General features: G+C 39.6%; 1 protein-coding gene across 1 annotated transcript; it reads left to right on the top strand.

Annotated features, from left to right (window-relative positions):
* Window positions 1–80: 80 nt before the first annotated feature.
* LOC135300693 (BPI fold-containing family C protein-like) lies at window positions 81–22,316 on the top strand. Its single transcript, XM_064420407.1, is given in 17 exon segments — window positions 81–1,879; window positions 7,088–7,885; window positions 9,045–9,173; window positions 10,334–10,377; window positions 11,061–11,143; window positions 11,146–11,215; window positions 11,903–11,966; window positions 12,054–12,114; window positions 13,576–13,667; window positions 15,163–15,336; window positions 16,292–16,345; window positions 17,305–17,475; window positions 18,116–18,183; window positions 19,605–19,647; window positions 20,522–20,582; window positions 21,622–21,698; window positions 22,245–22,316. Coding segments are annotated over 15 exon segments (1,149 nt in total). The 5' UTR covers window positions 81–1,879; window positions 7,088–7,885; window positions 9,045–9,158.
* The last annotated feature ends 29 nt before the right edge of the window (window positions 22,317–22,345 follow it).

Consider the following 22,345-nt stretch of genomic DNA (forward strand, 5'->3'; position numbering starts at 1 on the left):
TTGGGCGCTCGGCTGCGCGCGGGGAGGAGCCGCCCCGCGCGCGCCCCCACGGGCGGTGCGCGAGCCGCCATGGCCGCGCGTGCCGCCCCACAGCTGATCCCGCGGCCCTCACAGCCAATCCCTTCCTCCTCAGCCGCTCCCTTCCTCCTCAGCTGCTCCCCTTCCTCCTCAGCCGATCCCTTCCTCCTCAGCTGTTCCCTTCCTCCTCAGCTGTTCCCTTCCTCCTCAGCTGATCCCGCGCCCCTCACAGCCGATCCCTTCCTCCTCAGCTGCCCGCCCTGCCACGCATCACCCACCGGCGGGATCATTCCTGCCCCCGGGCTGCCTCACGCCGCCTGGCGAGGGTGGTTGGGCCGCTGCCCTCTTCCTTCTCAGTGTAACATCGAGCCAAGTGATGTTCTGTAGCCAGAACTACAAGGGACAGCCTGGCTGGGTGTTAAACTGTGGGCGAGGGTGGGAATGGGCAAAGGGAAAGCCTGAAGGAGGATGCTGCCCCCGAGAGTGTTTAGTTTTATGAAGGACCGTGGGTTTTTTCTAGACCAGACTGCTCAGTTGTCACCTCAGAGGTAGCGCTGCGACACTGAGCAAATAATCTCGACAAAAATATGAAGTGATATAAACTGAAGTTTACTGGCTTTTGTTCTTCACTTCTCGTACTTGGAAAAAAAGCCCTTCCTCACATCTTTTGTCAGTAAGTGCACACTTGGCAGGAGTATAATGTTGACTAGGGGTGTAATGTAAAAAGCAAATTTTTTAAAGTTTTCATTTAATGAATTCCATAGAATTTTCAAAAGCAGTGAATTCAGAGGTAGCTTAGAACAATGGATGTTTTCCTTCTAACGATAAAACTTTGCTTGCATCACGTTTCTCCATACAAAGAATAACACAAGAAAACTGGGGTGCTTTGTGGGAATGTAATACTAAAAGAATAAGTGAAATCACCAGACTTAGCTTACACAGCCACCACCAAGTACAACTGCTTATTAGGGCCCTAATCACATTCCTGAACCCTGTAGGAACAGCCCTGCTGTCTTTCAGCAGAACTAGGGCCCCAACAGGAAAAAGGAGACTTCAAACTTCACAAAACTATTCTGGTCTGCAGGTGAAATCTCCTTGATACATCTGAACGTGGCCATATCAGTCGCATCCAATTCCTTTTAGGGCTGGCTGTCAGAGATGTGCCACACTGGCAGCCATCCTCTGGCTTCAACATGCCAATGAATTCCTCAGTGGAAAGGAGAGGCTTGTACTGGAGGTGGTGAAAGGAAAGGGGCTCCTGAGCTGGAACACCGCTCTCTGGACCAGGGAGGAGCTGATGCTCGTTACAGTCAGCTTGGTGTCACTCACCAGCTCTTCCACCACAACAAGGGATTTCGTGAGAAGCCCCACCCTTTGCCACTGCCCGTTTTGAAGGCGTCCTTACACAGTCATCATCAAATGGGGACACATCCTGAATAAACCCAGGAGAGTGGGTTGCTGCTGCAGAGGGGGCTGAGAGTGGAACTGGCAGGGAAGCAGAAAGGGGAACACATGAGGAGCACTGTGCCTTTCAGAAATTGGTTGCTCTCTCTTGAAGAGGGTTGAATCCAAAGCGTGTCATGCTGCTGCCTCAACATCATTACTATTTTCCTTTGGCTGTGCATGTCCTGCTCTGTGTCACTCTTTAGGGTTATCCCTGTCGCAGCCACCTCCTGTTGTGGCACTGGCTCTGTGGCATCTCAGTGCTCTTTTGGAAGGGTGGAGGAGGCTTCCCTGGTGTGAGGAATGTCCACGGCTGCAGACACAGCAGAACTGCCTTTCTTGTAGCTTGCACAAGCTGAAGCGATCATGTGACGTGAAGGGGTTCAGTTTCTCAGGAGCTGACTACAGTCATTATTAGGTAACCAGCTAGACCAAGTTACAAGTGAGGTTTTTGCTGACATTCTGTGAATTTTTCCTTTGAACTTCATGAGTCATGCTATAATATAAGGTTTAGACACGTTTTCCACTCAATGTAAAGTTTAGACACATTTTCCACACAGCAGGAAAGCCTCCTAGGAAACAATTAGGATGAAAAGCTAAAATGTTTTCCTCAGCTTTCAAGTCTGGCAAGTTTCAAATTTGGTGACTCAACACCACCATTATTTTTTCCTTCACCCATCATTCTAGAAGAAGGGGTTGTTATTTGTTGAGTTACAGGTTTTCTCCACCATTGTAATTTTGTCTCAGTCTGCAGGCAGGAGACTTTCGATGCCCGTATATGAAGCTGACCTCTGGCTGGGAAGGGGAACTTGTCAAAATACTACAGGAAACCTGTGTGCTTAGAGGCTCGAAAGAATGGTTGTGTACAGAGGAATTTTGACTTTCAGCGTAGTTCACTCTTATCAGAAAGAGTGAATTATTTTTAAGTCTGGTTCATTAAGATAATACACAGTATGGTGACAAAAGAAAGCTCTTTGTCAGTAGCTGGGAACAGTTGTTGAAGACTGTGGTTTCTCTACTCAAAGTACTTTATTGAGGATGTTTCTTTTCCTCAAGGTAAGTGTGAAACACAGGAACAGAACCTGTTTCACCAAAGCTGTAAAACCCTACTGATAGCCCGTGTGGGTGCTCCTGAGTAATTTGAAATTTAAAGCTGTAGCCCTGTTGACCTAGTCCCATGGCAGAGGAGAACTACAAAATGTGAAGGTCTCTTTGGTGCAGTTACACACCTCGTGGAAATTTTTTTCCTGAAAGATGAATGTGGTAATAAAGCTGTGAGCCAGTGGACCTTTCCTGTTATTTCTCTTCATGTATTTGCCACTACAAATAATGTAGTTTATAATATGTATAAATAAATATGTTCGTGTATATATCAACTTACGATGCTCATATTTTGAATGACAAGAGTCACACTGAAAGAGGTGATAAAGTGTGGGATGAGAAGGAGATAGGCATGAAGGCTGGAGTATCATTGGGAGATGAAGTGCCAAAGTCTAAAGTGCCATTGAAGTGTGCCAGTGGAGGAGATTCAAATAAAAGCCAGTGAAGGCAACCTCCTAAAGTCTAGCAGCTTTACTGCTAGAAGGTATTGTAGAGCCCTTTATGCTAATGCTCTATACAGTGAGTGCAACTCTGCATTGCACCATCTCAGGTTGGCTACAGATTACTCTTAAACAGTGTCTGAGTTTGCTCATGTGGCTTTATCTTCTCTGTCTCTGATTAAAATCTTGATTGTACGGACCAAAAGACCACCAGTTTTCCTGGAGTTTGCCAGATTGCTTCAGACACTTTTAGTGGTTTTTCTTGTATCTCCATATTTTTAACAGTATCAAATTGATGGGAGTTGTGTGCTGAGCAAAAGTATTTGAAGTGGCACACTAAAGTCAGAATTTGGTATCTTTTCATTAGCATGCTAAAATCACATTTCTCTGGGTCATAAAAAGAGGCTCATTTTTTTCTTAGGGAGATCACTGCATCTACCTGTTGGGAATATGGCAGGATTGCAATTTGTGTGAACCCAGGGAAGAGGCTGCCTAGGCTGAGAGTGCCTCATGCTACTGTCGGCCCGAAAGGAAGGGAATGGTTGTACAAGGGGCTGGTGAGTGAGCCAGACTATGGGCAGAAAAGCAGAGAGGAAAGCTTAGAACAGACCTGTGCAAATGGTGGACTCGAGTCTGAATCTGGGCAGACAATGCCTGCTGCATTCCTGCTCAGTGTCTCAGTGTTTCTTACTCTTTCCCTGTCTGTTGGGAACCACCCCTCACTTCTTAGCTGTGAGGGCAGCATGCAGGCAGAGCCAGAACAAGGACGCTGATTTTTGTTTTGCTAAATGGACTTTGGTAAAAATGAGCCTCATAGTCCTGGCTCAGGTGCTAGGATAGGGCAGTTACAGAGCTCAGCAACACTGGCTCAATGGATCCAAACAGTGACAATGGTTTTTTCCATCTGGTCATCAGACAACTGCCTCCCAACATTGTTATCCATTGTTAACAGATTCTGTGTAGGCATTGCAGCTATGCTATTTATTTTGCAGCCTGGCACAGATTAATAGTTCTCTGGCAACCCTGCTCCAAGGCCTTGAAAGCCTTTATGAAGGGCATCAGTAGTAAAGCCACACTTAGGAAAAGCTGTAGTAACATAAAGCTTTGCAAAGCTACTGAAAAACTGGGGAGTGTCCCAGACATACTCACAGATACAACTTGTGGGGTAGGGGTGGCCATTTCCTCCTGTGGTTTCTGTTTGAAGATTTCACGGAGTGAGATTGATTGGCTGCCTCATGAGCTGGGAAGTGGATAGCATTACTTTCTACACAGAATGCAGGAAACCATGAACAGGATCTTCCTGGAGTTTTACTTATTCTGTGGGTATTCCCAGTAGTTGGGAAGAGGGTTCATCTGCCTTGATGTAATTTAGCAAACTCCTGTATCATTTGCTGTTTTCTTTAAGCATTCCTACCAATATATCTCTTCCATCAGTCATATATACTTCATATTCCTCTTCCCTCAAGAGGCAATCTTCCATATGGAGTATCAGTGTGTAGGAAGGGTTAAAACCCTGAGGCTATTGAGTCCTTTTTTATTTGACATTGTTGAGTGAGCTGCAGAAACCATACCAGTTCTTGAGCATACTGCAGAGTAACTAGAAACAATGGAGCAAAGAAGAAACTGAAAAATCCAGTCCCAGTTCTGTGATAAGAGCAGAGATATTTGGGAAACGAAAGTGTTCTTTCTGGACTTCAGGTTAGGCAGATCTATATTTGCTATTATGTTTGAGAACTGTTTGTCTTGTGTTTGTGAACTGGTGAGGTTTCTAAATGTTTGAAAGTGAAAGAAATTATTCTGTGAGTTGTAGACTGAAGAATTTTGTACAGGACCAAGGCAAGACAATGACAAAATTCCTTTTCAGATATACTCTATTCTGAGGATGGTCAGTTTAAGATAGTGTGTTTATATGGGTGTGTTAAACCTGTACAAGACAAGTATGGTGAATTTTTCTACATCAGAAGCTTACTGAGTTCTTAGGCATATTTTATCTGTAATCTTTATTGTGATTTTTATTAAAAGTTTTTGCAGACTGTTCACAAAGGAGAAACCAGACATGGTATCTACAGTCTGGTAAGTAGGATACTTCATTAGGGTGAGACAGTTACACAAACTGAAAGAAAGGAGTTTTAAATCTTTTTCTCTACTTCAAGTACTTGAACGTACTTTAATCTTTGTGAAGACAAAAAAATTAAGAGAATTATTTACATGCAGATATTGGTCTGTGCCTGCTCAATTACTGAAGATAGAAATCAGAGCAATATGTCTGACATCTATTGTCCTCAGCAGTGCAATTGGCAGCTCTCATTTAGACTATCAGGCAGCTGACAAGTTCCTTCTGCTTAGCTCTGTCTGCCTCAGTCATCTGAGTGACCTTGTACAATCAATCCTAGAGTCTGAGAGGGGCTTGGGAATGAAACCAAGCGTATCAGCTTTGCAGTCCAGAAGCACAGCTTGTTGGTGTGAGGAAGCAGTCTGAAATGATACTTCTTTTATTCCCATGGCAGTTTAAGGATTAATTGTCATTTATGTACTGAACATGTACTGAACATGCTGACAGGTGACTTGACAATGGACTTGTGAGGTGAAAACTAAAAGGATTTATGCCACTGAAATGAAAGCAAGGATCAGGTCCACTTATTTGGCTGTATAAGCATTGTTTTAAAGGCTTCTGAGGAGTTGAAAAGTGCAGGGCAAACATCGATCACCCAAAGTAGTATTGATCTCCCTTGCTTTCTAGGGATCTCTGATGCCTTTAGGTTCTCAGTGTGAGCACAGGAGTTCTTGTGGCAGTCAGCATGGCCTTCCAAGTGCTGAATGAACGGACTAAGTTGGCACACCCCTGCATTAGTAGTAAGAGCAGATTAACAGTGCCCCTCCTAAAAGGTATTTCTTGTATTTGAAGAGCTTGGTGCCTGACATCCTTTCCCTTAATGGAATTGAAGGCTGAGGCAACAGATCCTGCCTTCGTGCTTCTTGCCTGCTACAAGAACCTTGAGAGAAATTCCACCTGAGGTCACTGGCTGCCTTCACTGACAGTCGTAAGAGAGCTTTAAGTTATTTCAGTGAGAGCCCACATTTTGCTTTGGAGACAGGAATTTCCAGAGAATCATAATTTACTTCTCCCTCATAAAACATGCATTTTATAAAAAGATATTCCAGTGTTACGTTATCGCAAATTTCAGTTCTTTGCTTTTCTAATACTATGGAGCCCGGCAATAAAAAATACCCGGGTCTTTTGTATTCAGTAATTGTGAGGTCAAAAGCTAACAAACATTGGAAAGCAGGACATCATTCAGTATTAAAGTTTTAGTTATGTCTTAATCAAAGGTGAGCAAAAAGAAGGAAGGTTTGAGGAATTTGGAATAAAAAGATGCTCTGTTCATTGACGATAGGGTCTGTGTATATTATCAACGCACAAATAGCATTGAAACGTTTGAGAAAATAGAGAATCCTTAAAGCAGGAAAGAAGGTAAGGAAATAAGTCAGATATCTGAAGCAGGCTGTAAAAGTTAAGGTGCAGTGGCAAAACACATGTACTGTGAAAGAAATGTCAAGAAATAATTTTAGAGGATTGTCTTTAAAACTCAAACAATTCCCTGTATGCAAGCAACAATTCAGACAGTTCTGCATTTGACATACCAGCACTTCAGATGCATATGTCACTTTTTCTCTAAGTAACCTCTACATAGAGAAGTTGCCTTGCTACTTCATAACTTGCTTTTTCATCCAACAGATGTGAGGCAATCTGAGGTAAAGGTGATGATCAAGTGTTTCCCAAGGTCACCCACATTGTGAATGAAGGGAGTATAAGAGTTTCAGAAACCTGACATGAGCTCTAGAATATGAAATACAACTCAGGGACACAATAATCCTAACAGATTATCTTGATCTTAGATTAAATGGTTTATATATGAGCCTAAGAGAAGTTATAGATGGGAATATTTGTAGTTGGAAGGTGATCTAGGTAAGGATCATAGAATCAGAGTGTTGCAAGAGCTATGTTTAAAATTTGGATTAAATTATTCAGCAGTGTATCTGGGCCTTCAGGTGCCTGAATCTAATCTATGTCCTCTTGTAAGCAGGAGGATTGGGATGGAGCTCCTGAAGCAAGCAGTATTGAAAGAGACTTTCCCAAGCTGGACTGGGCAAGAGAGTTTCTCAGTTGTTAAGATCAACTATGTCATTTCAAGATAAGTAAACAAAATAATTTTCAAAGTTTTATGATGAAACAGCTTTTTCTTACCACATTGCAATTATTACACAGCCACTGTTTTGTTCAGTGTAAACTTCTAGTGGTTCATCTAACTCTGCTTCTGATTGGTTTTAAAAGTACTTGTTCTGCTACACTCAGAGCTTTACAAAGCTACTGAAGGAGCACCCTGGCTCGTTTTTCTCAGCTAGTTTGTACCAGAGTTTGAAGCAATACAGGTGTAAGCATGGCTATGATACAGCAGGGGAAATGAGTGTGAAAGAGGGCAGAACCGGTATTATTAACAATCTGCTACTGTGAAGGACCTGTAGCAGTGAAAATAATCTGTTTTTGTTTGATTAAAAAAAAAGCCAAAAAAGGGATAAGATGAAAATATGTGGAGGGGATGATGTATCTTGGTTGATGTGCAAGGAAGATGCTTTTTACAGAATATTTTTGGATGAATTTACATCATAAATTACCATTTTAATGGGATAGGGCTCAACAAGTGTTTACTGAAGAGGAAAATCTTTATACCAGGCCAGTAGAAAAATGGTTTTATAGCGTTTCCTACAAGTTCTCCAAATACGGAGACTAATATAGAAGCAGGTCTTTCTACAGCCTTCAATCCCACCTTCCAATGGGCTATAAACAAAAAATCAAGAGAATACAGAGCCAGACTCTTCCAAAGGTACATACTGAAACACTGATGAGCAAAAAGCATAAGTGACATTAAGAAAAGTACTGCAGTTAGGAAAACATTCTAGGGAGCACCAGAACAAGGGCTGAAAATGTTGGGGAGTCTGCATTCTTGGATGAGTTCAATACTCAGGTGGGCAGAGTCTCCGAGTTGTTTCATCTTAGAGGAGGAGGTTGAACCAGAAAAATCTGAAGTCTTATTTCAATCTAAATTATTGCATGATTTTCAAAACCCCAATTCATTCCCCCAACCATAGTTCTTGAAATTGGCAATCTTCCTGGTATATAATCTGATTTTAGCTCACAGCAAACAAGATACCTAAAGGTATCAGGCATGCCTGAGATGTTATTGGAAAGTTATGGTCATTTTAACAGAAAGTAGCTGGTACCTTCTGCCCCAGGGAAAGCAGATTAAAGGCAGTTGTTTCAGAGATCTCTGCCAGATAGCAGGGAACAATGAGGAATGTATACTGCATGATAAGATGACATGTGATATCTTTACAATGTTCAGCTCAGTTCAACACACCCATTTGCAAGACAATATCCTTGAATTTCAGAAATATTTGTTTTGGCAGGGAAATATTCAAGTAAGATTTAATTTAGAAAAATTGATCCTCTCCAGAGGCCTTTGCTTAGGCAAGGAAGCAGAATGGGAAAACAAAAACTTTGGTTGTCTTCAGCAAATTGGACATTTGGAGACAACCTGAATTTATTTATAAATGTAGCATCTGACATTAAACATAGATTTATTAGTTAGCTGGCCAGAAGATTTCTCTTTTAAAAGTTTATTCTTTTTCCAGGGAAAGGTTTTTGTTACCAAAAAAAAAAAAAAAAAAAAAAAAATCCCCCCCCCCCCCCCCCAAAATCAAAACAAAACAAAATAAAAAACACAAAAAACCAAACAACAACAACAACAAACCACCCTGGCCAAATATCAAGGATTGTTTTTCCAAGGATGCTAGGAGGTGTAATGGTACAAGTGCCTTTCTTTCCTAAAATATATATGCATCAGCATGGGTCAGTCATTTCTAAGAAATGCTTTTACTGAAGCATAGACTTTGGCTTTTATAGCAAAAGGGTTTTCAGTGATCAGAGGTCCTTCTTAGTCTTGTGACATGCAGTGTAATAATGCCTCTTTCTGTATTCTGTAGGCTTGGAATTAATCCTGTAGATTTCCCAGAAACTTCTGCTTCCTTTATTGCTGGCATTTATCTGTCAGTGGCACAGGCTTCTGCTACAATCAGTGCAGACTGGAGAATACACACATGGCTCTAATGGCTGTAAGTTTTGTACAGAATGGAGAATACACACAAAACTAAGTTTTGTACAGAATTCAGTTAGGAGGGCTCTGGGAGAAGGACTGCATATGAAATTAAGAAATATACTGGGAAATTATTTTTCAGGTCAGGTATACTTTATCATTAAACTACAATCCAATGATAACCTGTTTGACCAAACTTCTTAAGAAGTAAACATCTCCTGACAACTAATGTTGTTTTGTGGGGGTTTTATAATTATTTTACCCCAGAGGTCTCTTTGGGATGTATCAGTTCAGACATTTGTTAGCATGCTCAGTTTGCCCAGGCATTGCATGAATATTCAGGACCACGGAGTTTACATTTGTTACTTTCTTTGTATGGCTGGAAGGTGACTCTATAGCTAATTAGCTCTGTTTAGTGCTGGTACAGTGTACATTGCCTTCCAAAGAGCTCCTCCTAAAGGAAGGGCACTGTCACAATGCCAAACATTCAGAACTTCAGAAACTCCAGAATTTGGGTTGCTATGGAAAACTGACTTAGCTTCATAAGCCTGTGCAGTGCAAGATTGTCTGTAATTACACACTGATTTTTCCACTTATATCAGCATTTTGCAATACAATTTTAATACAATGGTATTAAATAGTATAGCTTTTCTTGGAAGTGGGGAAGGCTAAAGCTTCCGGGATATCAGAAAACTTTGCAAGGTGCTAATCCCTACAATTTGGGTTAATGGAGCAGCTAGTAACAGTAGGCATTGCTCTATTGTGAGCCAGATAACACAGCAAGATGAATCAACAGGCTGCAGAATTTCACAGCACAGCACGTCCTGGTTCCGAAGGAGCATGGACATGCAGTTCTGCATTCTGTCTCAGTGAGACTGGTGGCTGGAAACTGCTGTCACTGTGCCTCCAGCCTCTGTTTTTTCTTCTGTTACATCACTATTGTGAAGGAAAAGATATATGAGCTGAAAAGGGCAAGTTTAAAATGGTAATGGTAATAGGAGGGACTTTGCGACTGGCAGTACTAGACACTGGTTTGACCAGGGGCAGTCTAGGGTAAAAATTAATTTTTTAGGATTACAGCTTCTTTTTCCAGGAATTTTGCTTTGCCTAAAAAATTAAGAGGAAAGTGGAGAGACTCATGGTTTGAACTTTCTCTTGGATGGGGTTCTTTCTTTATAGTATTGTGCCACCACTGCAGTAATGCCTGAGAAAAGAAAATCCAGGTAATCAAGATGAAAGGGTGAAAAGTGATGCTTTCACTGTCAGTTCTATTATGGTAAATGAGGCTTTTATAAGGCTATTCCAACAACCATTTAACTCTCTATCCTACTTGGTTGTTCTACTGCTTTTGCAACTCCTAGCCATAGTCCTGATACCTACATTTACTGGAATTCAGGTTTAAAGAGATTTCTGTTGGTATCTTAGTAGGGATTTTTACAGAAAGGAGAATGAATGGGTTTGAGGCAAGACAAAAAAAATGGAGTAATGTAAAGATCTAAAGGAGTTATTACAGGAAAGAGCAAAGTGGAACAATTAAAATGTTGATAAAACTTGAGTTATATATTTATGAGCTATCTGGCTTCTGCTGTTGCAGTCCCAGAGACCTTCAGGTTGATCTGTCATGAAAAACTGGAATGTCCTGCATTTCTGTGAAATTGTGACATTTTTGTAAACTTGTCAAATCCTGCAGCACACTGAAAATTCATGTCCTGGAAACGTTTGCATATAATCTGTTTTTGAATACCAGGCATGTCCCTAAAATACTTTAATCCCTTGAAAACCCATTCTTCATTCTAGATAATAGAAGCAAGGAGCCCTTTCAAATTTGATTTACAGACTGTTTCTTAAATTGTTCCCTTACAGCAGATGTTTTCTTGACAGAGTTTGGCTTTTTTTCCCCAAGCAGCAAAGACCAAGGAGAAATTGCTGTGTCCATATCAGAACTGCTTATTGCAGTTATCTTCAAAGTGTCACGGGACAGCACAGGCCACTGTCCACATTGCTACACAGCTGCCAGCTGAGCATTGATAGTGCTAAAGTCAAGTTAAGTGGAGGATCTAGGTATGCACAGCAAACTTTCTAGTTATTCTGTGGGAAGTAGCACCATTTGTACCATAAAGGGACACTTTTCAAATTTTGATTTCTAAGGATCCAGCTACAGGATGTAATTAACTACTGAAGGCTCTGAAAAGAGATTTTTAATGATCTGTTTTCAAAACCAGACTCCTTTGCTGAGTGTGTGAAGTGCAGTTAATTTACATTTCTTCCTGCAACCTACTGCACATGAAAGCATTGACATTTGACCATATTAGAGAGTATAAGGTTGCAAATGGAAGGTTGCAGGTGTAAAAGAGATCTAGATTGATTAAGCTTTTTGACAAGCTGACCTACAATTTACAAATAAAGCTTTCAAAAGATATGAAACCATGCTTGCAGTTCTTACTATGATTTTATAGATTTTTTTTTCTTCTCTTAGACAAAAAGTGGCTAATTGAGTATCATTCAATTATAAACTAACATTCACAACTTTGCAGATTGCCTACTATATAGCTCTTCTGAGGCTCAGACCCCCAAGATTTGTCTGAGGCTCTCAAATTAATAAAAACAGTCAAGTGTTCAGTGTACCATATTGCTATAATTGCTGCTTGTTAGTGTAAATGACAGTGATGTCCCAGTCTGACAGACTTGATATTTCAAAGATTTCAATCTATGGTAAGAAAACCACTGTGTCCATTTCCTTTCCTCCAGCTGGATCTACAGCTTTCTATCTGGTTATCTTTATAAGCCCATTCATACCAAATTGAATAAAAATGTAAGTTTACAAAGATGGTTTCAGTTAGCAAAGGGAGGAGTTAAAACACAGGCCCTACATTTCTGACTTGTCTCTCTTTTCATATAGCTATGCCTAAATATCAAATACAAAATCCAATTGATGGATGCCCTGCTTAGAAAACACAGGGGTGAGTTGGTGGTAGCAGTTTTTTATTAAGTAATTTTCATAGTGCTCAAAATATAACAATTTTTATTAGATGCTAAACTATTCCCATGTTCATGGTACAAAAAAAAAAAAAAAAGGGGAAGGAAGAAAAATACAGCCATTGTTCTGTATCTTAACATACTCCATACTGCACCCTAGAAATCTCTTGCATGCATCTTATATACAATATTCAGATTTCTTCTGTACCCATAGGTACAGAATCTTTCATGCAATCTTTCAGTCTGCTGTAATTGTCCTGTGTTATTTCTTTAGATTTTGGAGATGAGCATTTTCCCGCTGATCCTTTATGCTTTTGGTGTGTGGACGTAAGACTTGAGTTCAGTGAGGTAACAAGATGCTGCAGGCACACCATCACACAGAGCTTGCTTCTTTTCCACCAGTAACAATTCCTGTGTCATTCTTGCAGAGACATGAATACAATAGTTACCTATGTTCAAAAAGCATATAAGATTTTCACTACTTTAATCAATGTCACAGCTTTTTATTATTGTTCTTGTCAAGGTTTTTCCCACAAAGATTGAGAATATTTGGGTTTTTTTCTCAACTCAAATTAATTCAATTCCTGTAAGTAATATAATTCAAGTCATAGAGTTTGTTCCCATCCTTCACTTTTCATTGTGTATATTTCTATTATCTGCTCTGTTATTCGTAAGCAGAATAAGTAGACATTTATTTTTCCTAAAATGACCTATACCTTCCATGTGCCAAGCAGTGGCAAATATTACTGATAATCATGGTCATTGAGATAATTTTCTTGCAGAGCACATAATTAAACACTTCAGGTTCAAGGGCACTCCAAGTTGTGCTGTCACATTCATATTCATATTGAGAAGTTCATAATCTCTGTGTGAATTCAGCATTTCTCTTTGAACCCATCTGATTTCTATGCAGTATAAACAGACCTCACAGTCCAATCAAAAATAACAATCAGATTGAGGCTGCATCCAGCGCCTTTCAGAAAATGTCTTCGATCATATTGATAGTGAAGCCTGTGAAAAAGTTCCTTTTCTTCAACACTGGTAGGCAGAAAAAATGTGCTAACATCATCTTCCAAAGGATTTAGTCCTATTTAGCAGTATTTCACTAATCATATAGGAGAATTCAGTTCTCTTGTGCAAACACATAGCAAAAATGGCAACTCTTCCCTAGATTTTTCACTGCATGGGAGAGACTTCTGCAAAGTGTATTCAGTTGTGAACAGCAGGAAAACAAGGCCTAAACCAGGAGGAATCTGTGGCTTTTTCAAAGAGAATATTCTCACTCTTTCCCTTATAATAATTTCTGTCTTTTTCTTCTTCTATCTCCCAGCATTCTTTTTCAGATTCATCATTTCTAAAATGCCTTTACTTTAACTAAGCAATAACTGTTTGTGATCTGGTTTTGTAATTAACATCTCTTTTGATTCTGTCCATCATTCTTCTAATTTTAAGCCAGACTGACACCTTTGCACAAGTAGACTATTTCCTAGTTAGTTCTCCAGCAGTCTTCAAATCACACATTAACTTGGATTTGAAAGTAATTTGTCTTTAATATCAGTGTGCTTTCTAAGACTTTTCTGCTATTTTTTCAGTTGATGAATTTTCTTTCACTGCAGCCTTACTCAGCCTCTCCAATATTTACTTATAAAAGCAATAAGACATTTTGGGAAATTTGGTCAATGTTATTTTAGAAATCAACATTTGTTAATTAACCAAAGCTGTTATTTATAATTAAATTATTTCAGAGTTGAAACCCTTCAGAGGTGCTTTACAAACAGCTTAAAAGTGTTCTTAAGATACACAACATTCTACTGCTGCTTGGTCTTCACGTGTTAGCAGTGATACATAATCTGTGATGTTCCCAGTGTGATTACAGTCCAACACTGTTTGTTTTGAGATGATTCAGCATCTTGGATAAGTACAGGTCACACCCAAAAAGAAGGCTCCTCTCAGACAGTCCTTGAGCAGCACATAACAGTTCTTACCTACTTTTCACCTTTGTTGCAGGAGTGATCTCAGCAACACCCAGGTTTTTGCATCAGTTTCAACAGTCCTTGTAATTCAGAGCATCCCCATGGCTCTCAGAACAGATTTCAGTTAAGATGTGCCAGAGCTGATTTTGTTCAAGCAACTATTACCACACACAAAAAACTTTGCAAGCAGGACATACACAGCTTTAAAGAACTAAGCATTACTTATCAGCTACTGTCACTATATTGAATTCATAGGCTAAGCTTTAATACATGGACATCCCAGGGACACAGGATGACTCTTCTAAGTCAGTTAAGGAAGTTATTCAGTGCTCATTGGAACAGGCTGGTTCTTGATGGTTATAAGTTGTCTTCTTCCAACTTCCAGCTTGTTTTTTAGGGTTTTATACCTTTCCATGCCAGTGTTTTTCCTACTGAATCTTCCAGCTACTAACATTCACAGTGTCAGTAACTACACTATCGACTGTGTCTGTATTACTCTTCTTTAATGCCATGGCCTCATATCCCCTCACATTTTAATAGTTATTTTCTTAGCATACCTGTGCAGCACCCAAAATAAGTCTGGGAGAATTGGCAGCTGGGACAGGACTAGGTGTTAGGTGATTGAAAAGGCTCTTTTGTGTCCCTGTTCTAAGCAACTTCCAGTGCTTTTCAGGAGTGCCTGAAGATTTTCCTGAAATGTCACCCTCAGCATTAAATTTTAAAAAATGTCTTTGCTACAAGAGAAATAAAACTGTGGTCCAGAGAATTTTTTGTGTGTGTGTGTGTCTTGTACCTGCTGTTCAGAATACTCACTAGAATGCTCAAATTAAAACTCTGAAAGCATGGCACCCAGATTTTCTTTGATTCCTGTATTTTTTTAAAAGAGCCATAATTTGCTGATTTTTAAGGCATAATACAAACTTATTTGCTTAGCTCAAGGTTTCTTTCGTGTCAAGCTTTTCTTCAGACTAGGAAGAATGTTTCTGTTCAACCACTGCTAATGCATTCTAACAGATAAAAATGTTTCAACTAGAAATATTTGATAATGACTTTTTGCAGGGCATAGTCTATCCAGTAGGAAATCATACAGACCCTCCCTTTATGCCAGTTCTATTTGCTCTCCCAAACCAGGATGATTCCATTCTATATCTGGGAGTCTCCAATTATTTTCTTAAGTCTGCTTCACTGCCTCACTACAGAGCAGGGGCCTTTAACATCACTATCTCCAAAGAGGTGAGTATGATTTGCTTGTAATAGAATCACAAATATTAGCAAGATGGATAATCAGCAAAGACTAACACCTTATGTTTGCCATTTCACATAGATTTGGGTCATACTTACACCACTTGTAAGAGAGATTAATGACATTCAGTTTGTCATAATTCAAAGTAGTCAAAGTCCCTCTCAGACTTCAATCTGAACTTGGCAACTCTAGGCAAAGAATGACAGAATGAACATCACAAAGTTGGTGTGCCAAGAGTGGCAAAAGGAATCTAAAAAAGCTTTTCTCAGCATGGATTCCACATAGAAAAGGGCAAGACAAGATAAAATTTACTAAAGCCCCAGTCTGCTGTACAGTGGCCCATGATAAATATATTGGCTGTGCTGAGAAACTAGAATAAATCCTCAGACTTAGGAGAGAAGCAGAAAGAAGCAAGCAGAAGGTGGAAGCAATTAAGCTTTCCTCTGTGGTTGAAGAACACACAGAACCTCTCAGAAATGCCAGTTTCCACAATGGCATTTGTAGTCAGGGTTTCCAATACGTTTTGCTAACTGTAGCAATGCTAAGAGGGTCTTTATGAAAACAGGTGACACAAATGGTACTACTAAATGTCATCACAGTGGTTAGCAGCAAAAAGGCAAATGAGATTTTTGAGTCCTTGCCTCTGACATATTCAGTGTATTTCATCTGAGAAAGTCTCAGAGGCAGAAGCAATGTCTTTTCTTTCAAAGAATAATGCTTGTTTACTGGTATATGCTCCTGAATCAAGTCCATGAGAAATCTGTCTTCTGTCCCAAAGAGCACTGGGGGTTCCTTAGAAATCATTCTGGGGCAAGAAAATACTAAATCAAAACATGGATTATCTAAAACTAAAATAAATGGGATGTGTTGGGTTTGTTTTTTTTTCCCCCCAAGGAAAACCTAATTTTCAAGCTGATAAAATTACCTAATTTATTTTGTTTATAGCTTGATAGTACTTTTAATCTAAACATTTCCCTATTCAGACATTTTATTTCTGAGGTGAGTACTTTATTGTACAGCTATTTTAAGAAAAAGCAGTATCTAATGTTTTCTATGGATATTATCTGTGTACTAGCTCATTTGCAAAAGCTGGGAGGAGACAAGAAAACTGGTCTATTTTTAATGCAAAATTCAAACTTACATGTCTACCCCATGATAACTCTTCCTAACTATATCATACTGCACTTTAGTAATTCTCTACTCTTCTGAGGGCTAGATTTGCTCTCAGTCTTTGAAACAGTTAAAAAGAATAAGTGGTAGCCATCTGTCAGATCAGTCTCCTTTCATTCCTCTTCAAGGTAATGGTATCTCTGCTATTGGTAACCTGACTTCTCTTTACAAAGATTCCCGACTTCTGACTCCTGACTCCTGAAGATTATATACAATGGGAAATAATAGTCATGAACATATAAATGTGATGCAAGAAATTAAGATACTATGAAATGCTTTAAAAATATGGCAATATTTACTATAAGATTATGAAATTCAGAATCTGCATTGCAAACTGAAGCTTTGTCCTCTAGGAGTTTCCCAAGCTTTTCAAAAGCTTGGCTTTTTTGAAAGGCTGTCGACAAACTTTTCCAATTTCTTCATGTTGTTGAGGTGATTAATTTTTTGTTTTTACTGGAATCACTAATTTACTTCACTTATTTAACACACTAATCTCTTTCTCTTAAAATATGTTTTTCAGGAATAGCCCCTAAATTGTTTCTCTCTATATGTTCAGTATCAGTGAGTTTAAAACTTCATCATTTGCTTTATCATCTCTGAGACTCAGAGTATATGCAATGCTAATTTTATCATTTCAGTTGGTGTAATGAAAATGAAGCTTTTTTCATATTGATTTATTACAAGAGGATGGGTGAATAGCACCTGATTATGATGCAGCTATAGGAACTGTAGCTTGAGAAAAGCTTAACTCTGCCCTCTGCAGTTTTTTCCTCTTTGAACCTGCACAGATTGCTTGGAGTTACACAGCAGTGGGCCCAGTGCTGCTGAGGCTGGTGGCTATATCACCTCCTGCAGTCAGTTTAAATGCAGGCAGATGTGTCCTACAGATCACTGCCTGCGTAGAAGTGTTTGCTGTTCTGCCAAATTCAACCACCCAGTACATCTTTGCAGGGAATCTAGTAAGTAACAGGAGCTAGAAGATAACATTCATCACATTCAGTGCTGGGACTGAACAAATCACACACTAATCTTCCTGGTCCTTTGAAAATCTTAGAGATTAGCATGAAATAGCATATACTGGTCTGCCACAAATATGCACACTGTTTTGTTGCATTTCACAGAAAGGAAACACACGCTACACATTGTAGAAGTTAATAGATTTAATAGGCAGGTGCAGAGAGCCCTTTTCTCCATGTGGGAGGTTGAGTAACTATTCAAGAATAAATTGTAATATATAAAAATGTTACTGTCTGATGCCCAGTGTTCCTAACCTCTGAGTTATGAAATAGTTCAGTGTGTCCCCAGACATCTTTTCATTAGATTGCAAGTGAATCAATTATGTCAGCCATGCAAGGACTTAAATGATTCTAATGATAAAGAGGCAATCAGGGCAGTGTTATCACTCTGTTCACTCAATCCCAGTTGCTGCCAGAAAGCGGCAAATTCACAAAGGATTTCACAATCTATATGTATTGACCACCAAAAAAGTTTAGACAATGTGTTTCCAATCACTAAAGCAATTGCATTTCTGCCTGTATCTAAGACAGTATCTGTCTGTACATTCAGTCACAGAAGAATGCTTTGTTTTTTTCCCTGCAGACAGCCAGTACCAGAGCCAAATTGACTATAAGCAAACAGAAGTTGATTATCTCATTACTTCTGAAGAGGTAACCAAGAAAAATTCAGAAAGAAGCATTAATTATCCCTACATTAGGATACAATAGAACTTGTGTCAGCCTGACAGCTCTTGTTTCACCATGAGGAAAATATTAGTTACCTTCTTTCTCATAGGAGCTCCAAGATAATTTCAACAGGTTAGTCTTCATCTTCAAGATGAAATATAATAATACTGTGGAAAAGCCATGTCTCTTGTGCCCCGTGATGCTCCCCTTTTTCTGAAACTTAAATACTTTTCCAGATGACAACATTCAATTTATTGGTTATCTTGAAGGCATCTGTTTTAGTCTGTGTTGGTGTCTTGGTTTGGTGTTGGAGAATCAAGTTCAGTAGTTTACTCAAAACCCTCTGAATGTTGCTGCAAAGTCTGAGCATCATAAACAGAAGTGCTGGAGTGCAAACTCCACACAGGACCACTGTCCCTATAGTTCTCCATATGCCTTCATGAGAGGGGCAGGAAAAAGTGAGACTACACAGCACACACTGCAGCAGCATGTCATGAAACAAATGAGATTAGGAAGGTGTCTCTAGTTTGAATCAAAGCTCGGAGTGTTTTAGATTTCACTTAGGTCTTGCTGGGTTTGTGGTTACCTGTAGTTGTGCTTGTTCTCAGCTATCTTACAACAAATTTTATTCACACTTCAAGTAGGGCTGGGTTTACAGCCCCTTTCTCCATAAATGCACCTGATGGGTAGAAGCAGACTTTCAGACAGGTAACCTACATCAGTGTTTCTTCATGTTAGCTCTGTACATCAAACTGGGTTAGAATTTCAGAATTTATGACAATTTTTAATCTATTATAATTTCATTTAAGAAAAATGTGAGCAGTCTTTTCTTAGTTTTGGTCACTAGACCTTTTAACAGGAAAAGAGGATTTAGAATTATCAGAGCCTGTCAGTATAAGTTTAAGAAGTAATGGTGCTGCTCATTTAGAGCTTTTGAGACAAAAATATGTTCTCCTGTTCTTCAAAACTTTGTTTTTCCCCAGGAATATATGTATAGTGAACCAAGGATTCCTTACAGACATCAGTGGAAAAAGTTAAAAAATCATATTAGTTAGAAATGGACATGAGTTTTTTCAAATCATAATGAATATTTGACAAGGGTGTAGTTCAGTCATTCCAGGAAATTGCTATTCCAGAAAAATTTGATTTCCCAAGTCTTATAGTCACAGCACTGGACTACACATGACCATAGGAGGAGATTAGTATCAGAAAGAGCCTGGTGATTCTAGAACTCATTTGTAGTTGTGCGAATTTTAATTAAAAGTTTTTGGGAATTGAAGAGCCTTTGTCAAAGTTAAATATGTGAATCAGCATGAAATAAGTATGAATTCCACAAATAAATCTTCAAGCAGTGTGCATAACTTGTGCCTCTAGTGAATCCTCTTCTTTTACTTTTTTTACTTCAGGTTCCAGTTCTCCCTGCTGCACTCCAGTCTTGGCTTCCCTGACGTAAGTTGATGGTTTCAGTGCCTAGGAAAATCAGCTGAGCCCTTCAGAGACAAAAGGAATTCTTCTGAACTTATTGTGAACAATTATTTGTTGGTCTTGGCGATATCATCTGCCACCGCTCTTTGTGTTTTGAAACTCTATATTCTCTGCTTTTCTTTTTCATTTCAGTAAGTGTTTGGGTTTTTTCCTCATCAGATGCTCAAAATGTTATATAATCTGCCTAGGTTCAGACAGGATTCACAGCTGAATGGAGAATGTGTAATAGTTGGAGTGAATACAAAATCAGGCTTAAGCTCCATTTCAGGAATTATCTTAAAGCACTTCAACCAAATACAATAAAAACAGGAGTTTTAAAAGGGAATAAAAAAACCACAATGCCACTATTTTGATCACTTACTGTAAACTTGGAAATGCTCAGTGAGACTGCAGCAACTCAGTCCAACCCACATCTTTAAGTAAAGGGAAAGACACTAATCAAAGTGGCATTAAGGCAGAGCATAAGCACAGGACAGTTCTTCCATCCAGAGATCAGTTCACTTCTGAGAACTGAGTCCTGCCAGCTGAAATGAGGTTTAGCATATTTCATTCCTAAAGCTAAGGTTCATCCCAGGTACTTAACATAAAGAAAAAAAACCGTTCAATTTAATTCATGACATGAAAGAAACATGGACACCTCTTTGCTGTGTATATTTTGCATTGTTCAGCTACAACTTAAACCAAAATAAATTTTTTTTTGCCTGAGATTTTTTCTGTTAAGCTCTGCTCTGATCATTTTTCTCATCACTTTGGTCCTAGCCCTCCATTTTCCTCATCAAGCTACAACCTCATAGACATCAGGCACTAATCAGCAAATGTGCTTTTTCCCTCACAGCAGAAGTCACTGGTGGAGAATTTTCTGTCTTATGCTTTACAGAGAATACTGATTCCAGTAATCAGTGATAAAGACTGTAGCCAGTTCCTAGGCACAGCTGGTGGGAAAGCAAGACTGAAGCCATAAAAGGGAGTGTCCAGCTTTAAAGACTCTGTTAAGGGAAGTTTTCTTTCCATTTGGTGACAGCTGGACAGGTTTACTCTGTGCTGGACTTCGATCCTGGTCATTCAGCCCTATGGATCAGGGGCTGGCACAGAGTAAGTGTTTGCTCCCTTTCAAACACTGGGCTAGGCTTCCATTTTCACTGAATGCAGTGTGGCAGCAGAGCTGAGACTGGCTTGAGTCTTGTCCTGACAGAGTCAAGCCATGACCAGAGAATGGCCCAAACTGAGGAAGTGCAGAGCACACCTGCATCTTTGGGCTTCAGGGTAACATCTCCAACTTTATCACCTCTCTCTGCCTTTGTGCTTCCCCTGCTGCCACAGGTAGGACTGAGTAGAAAATCAGTTCTGTGGGATGCAGGGAGTAAGGGACAAGGAACAAGGGGGTGATGGCAGAGAGAAGCAGGTGGGAGGGTACAGAAGGTGCCTCTGAGGTGAACAGAGGTGAGAAGACTGCTGAGGAAAAAGGTGAGATATCAATGAGAAGAAAAGAAAGAATGAAAGGGTGGGAATCAAAAGTCAGATGTTTGGAAAAGCAAATAAGAAAAAATCTGGGGTTTGATCCAGGAAAATAGGAATATATGAGAATAAGAGGAACCCACAGGCTGAATGAGGCTGAGAGGATCAAGTAGAGAAGAAAATAAAGATGGACAGTAAGTCAGAATGGAAAACAGCAGAAACCAGATTTTTAGGGAGAGATACTAGAAGAGGAACAAAGGCAGGCAGATCCTAGTGTCAGACAGCTGAGAGATTGTAAGAGGTTTATATACAACTTTTTTTGCATGGTTTTTTGCCTTTTAGTACATATGAATAATAGCTCCCTTGAGAGACTGACAGCTAATTAAAGGGAAATTGCAAACAAATTGAGTTCCTTGAGAAAGATGCTTCTGAAGTGCATTTTATTATTACTTTCAAATCTATTTATATTTGTCCTTTTTGAAGATAAATTAGGGAAAGTATTTCCTCTTCTTAATTTCACCCACATTAACCTGACTGGACCTGTAACAAAAATTAATCAGGTGAGAAACCAAATTTCCTCTTATAGAATATTGCTTTTGTTTCAGGCCTGTGAATTGGTGCATTTTTTAGTGGTGGGTAGATCTTAATGTTGTCAATATTAAAACTTTCACTATACATTGGATATAACATGCAATCTCTGGCCCAAAATGACCCCCCACTCCTAGCAGCTGTAGGTTTTAAAGGGCCTGCCATCCTTTTGGGGTGCCATCATGGGGACATGACAAGGTCAGCACTACTATCCCCAGCAGCGCTTAGGAGCATGGAGTGCCTGAGTCCTCATTTCTCTGACCGTTCTCTAAGAAGACTCATGGCCAGAGTGCCTCTGTGGCACGTGTTGCTCAGTCTTTTGGAGAGTTGTATTAACCTACATCAGAGCCCATTCCTACCCTAAAGTTAACTAAAGTTCAGGAGGCACAAAGCCACTCTTGCCTCCTGCCCTGCTGAGGGTTTTACCATGGGAACAAGTCCCAGAGTACTGTACCTGAATAGGTTCACATGAATTTAAGGTGGGTTAAAAAACATTTTACATGTTTTTCTTTCATTAGGGTCATCTGGTTATTTGCACTGGTGTTCACTATCACCTGGAGGGTGAGGAGGACCTTCACAGCCACTGCTGATGTCCTTTGCTTTTAAAGAACAATAAGAG

Source organism: Passer domesticus, chromosome 5 (genome assembly GCF_036417665.1).
Source record: "Passer domesticus isolate bPasDom1 chromosome 5, bPasDom1.hap1, whole genome shotgun sequence".
In the NCBI taxonomy this organism is placed as follows: Eukaryota; Metazoa; Chordata; class Aves; order Passeriformes; family Passeridae; genus Passer; species Passer domesticus.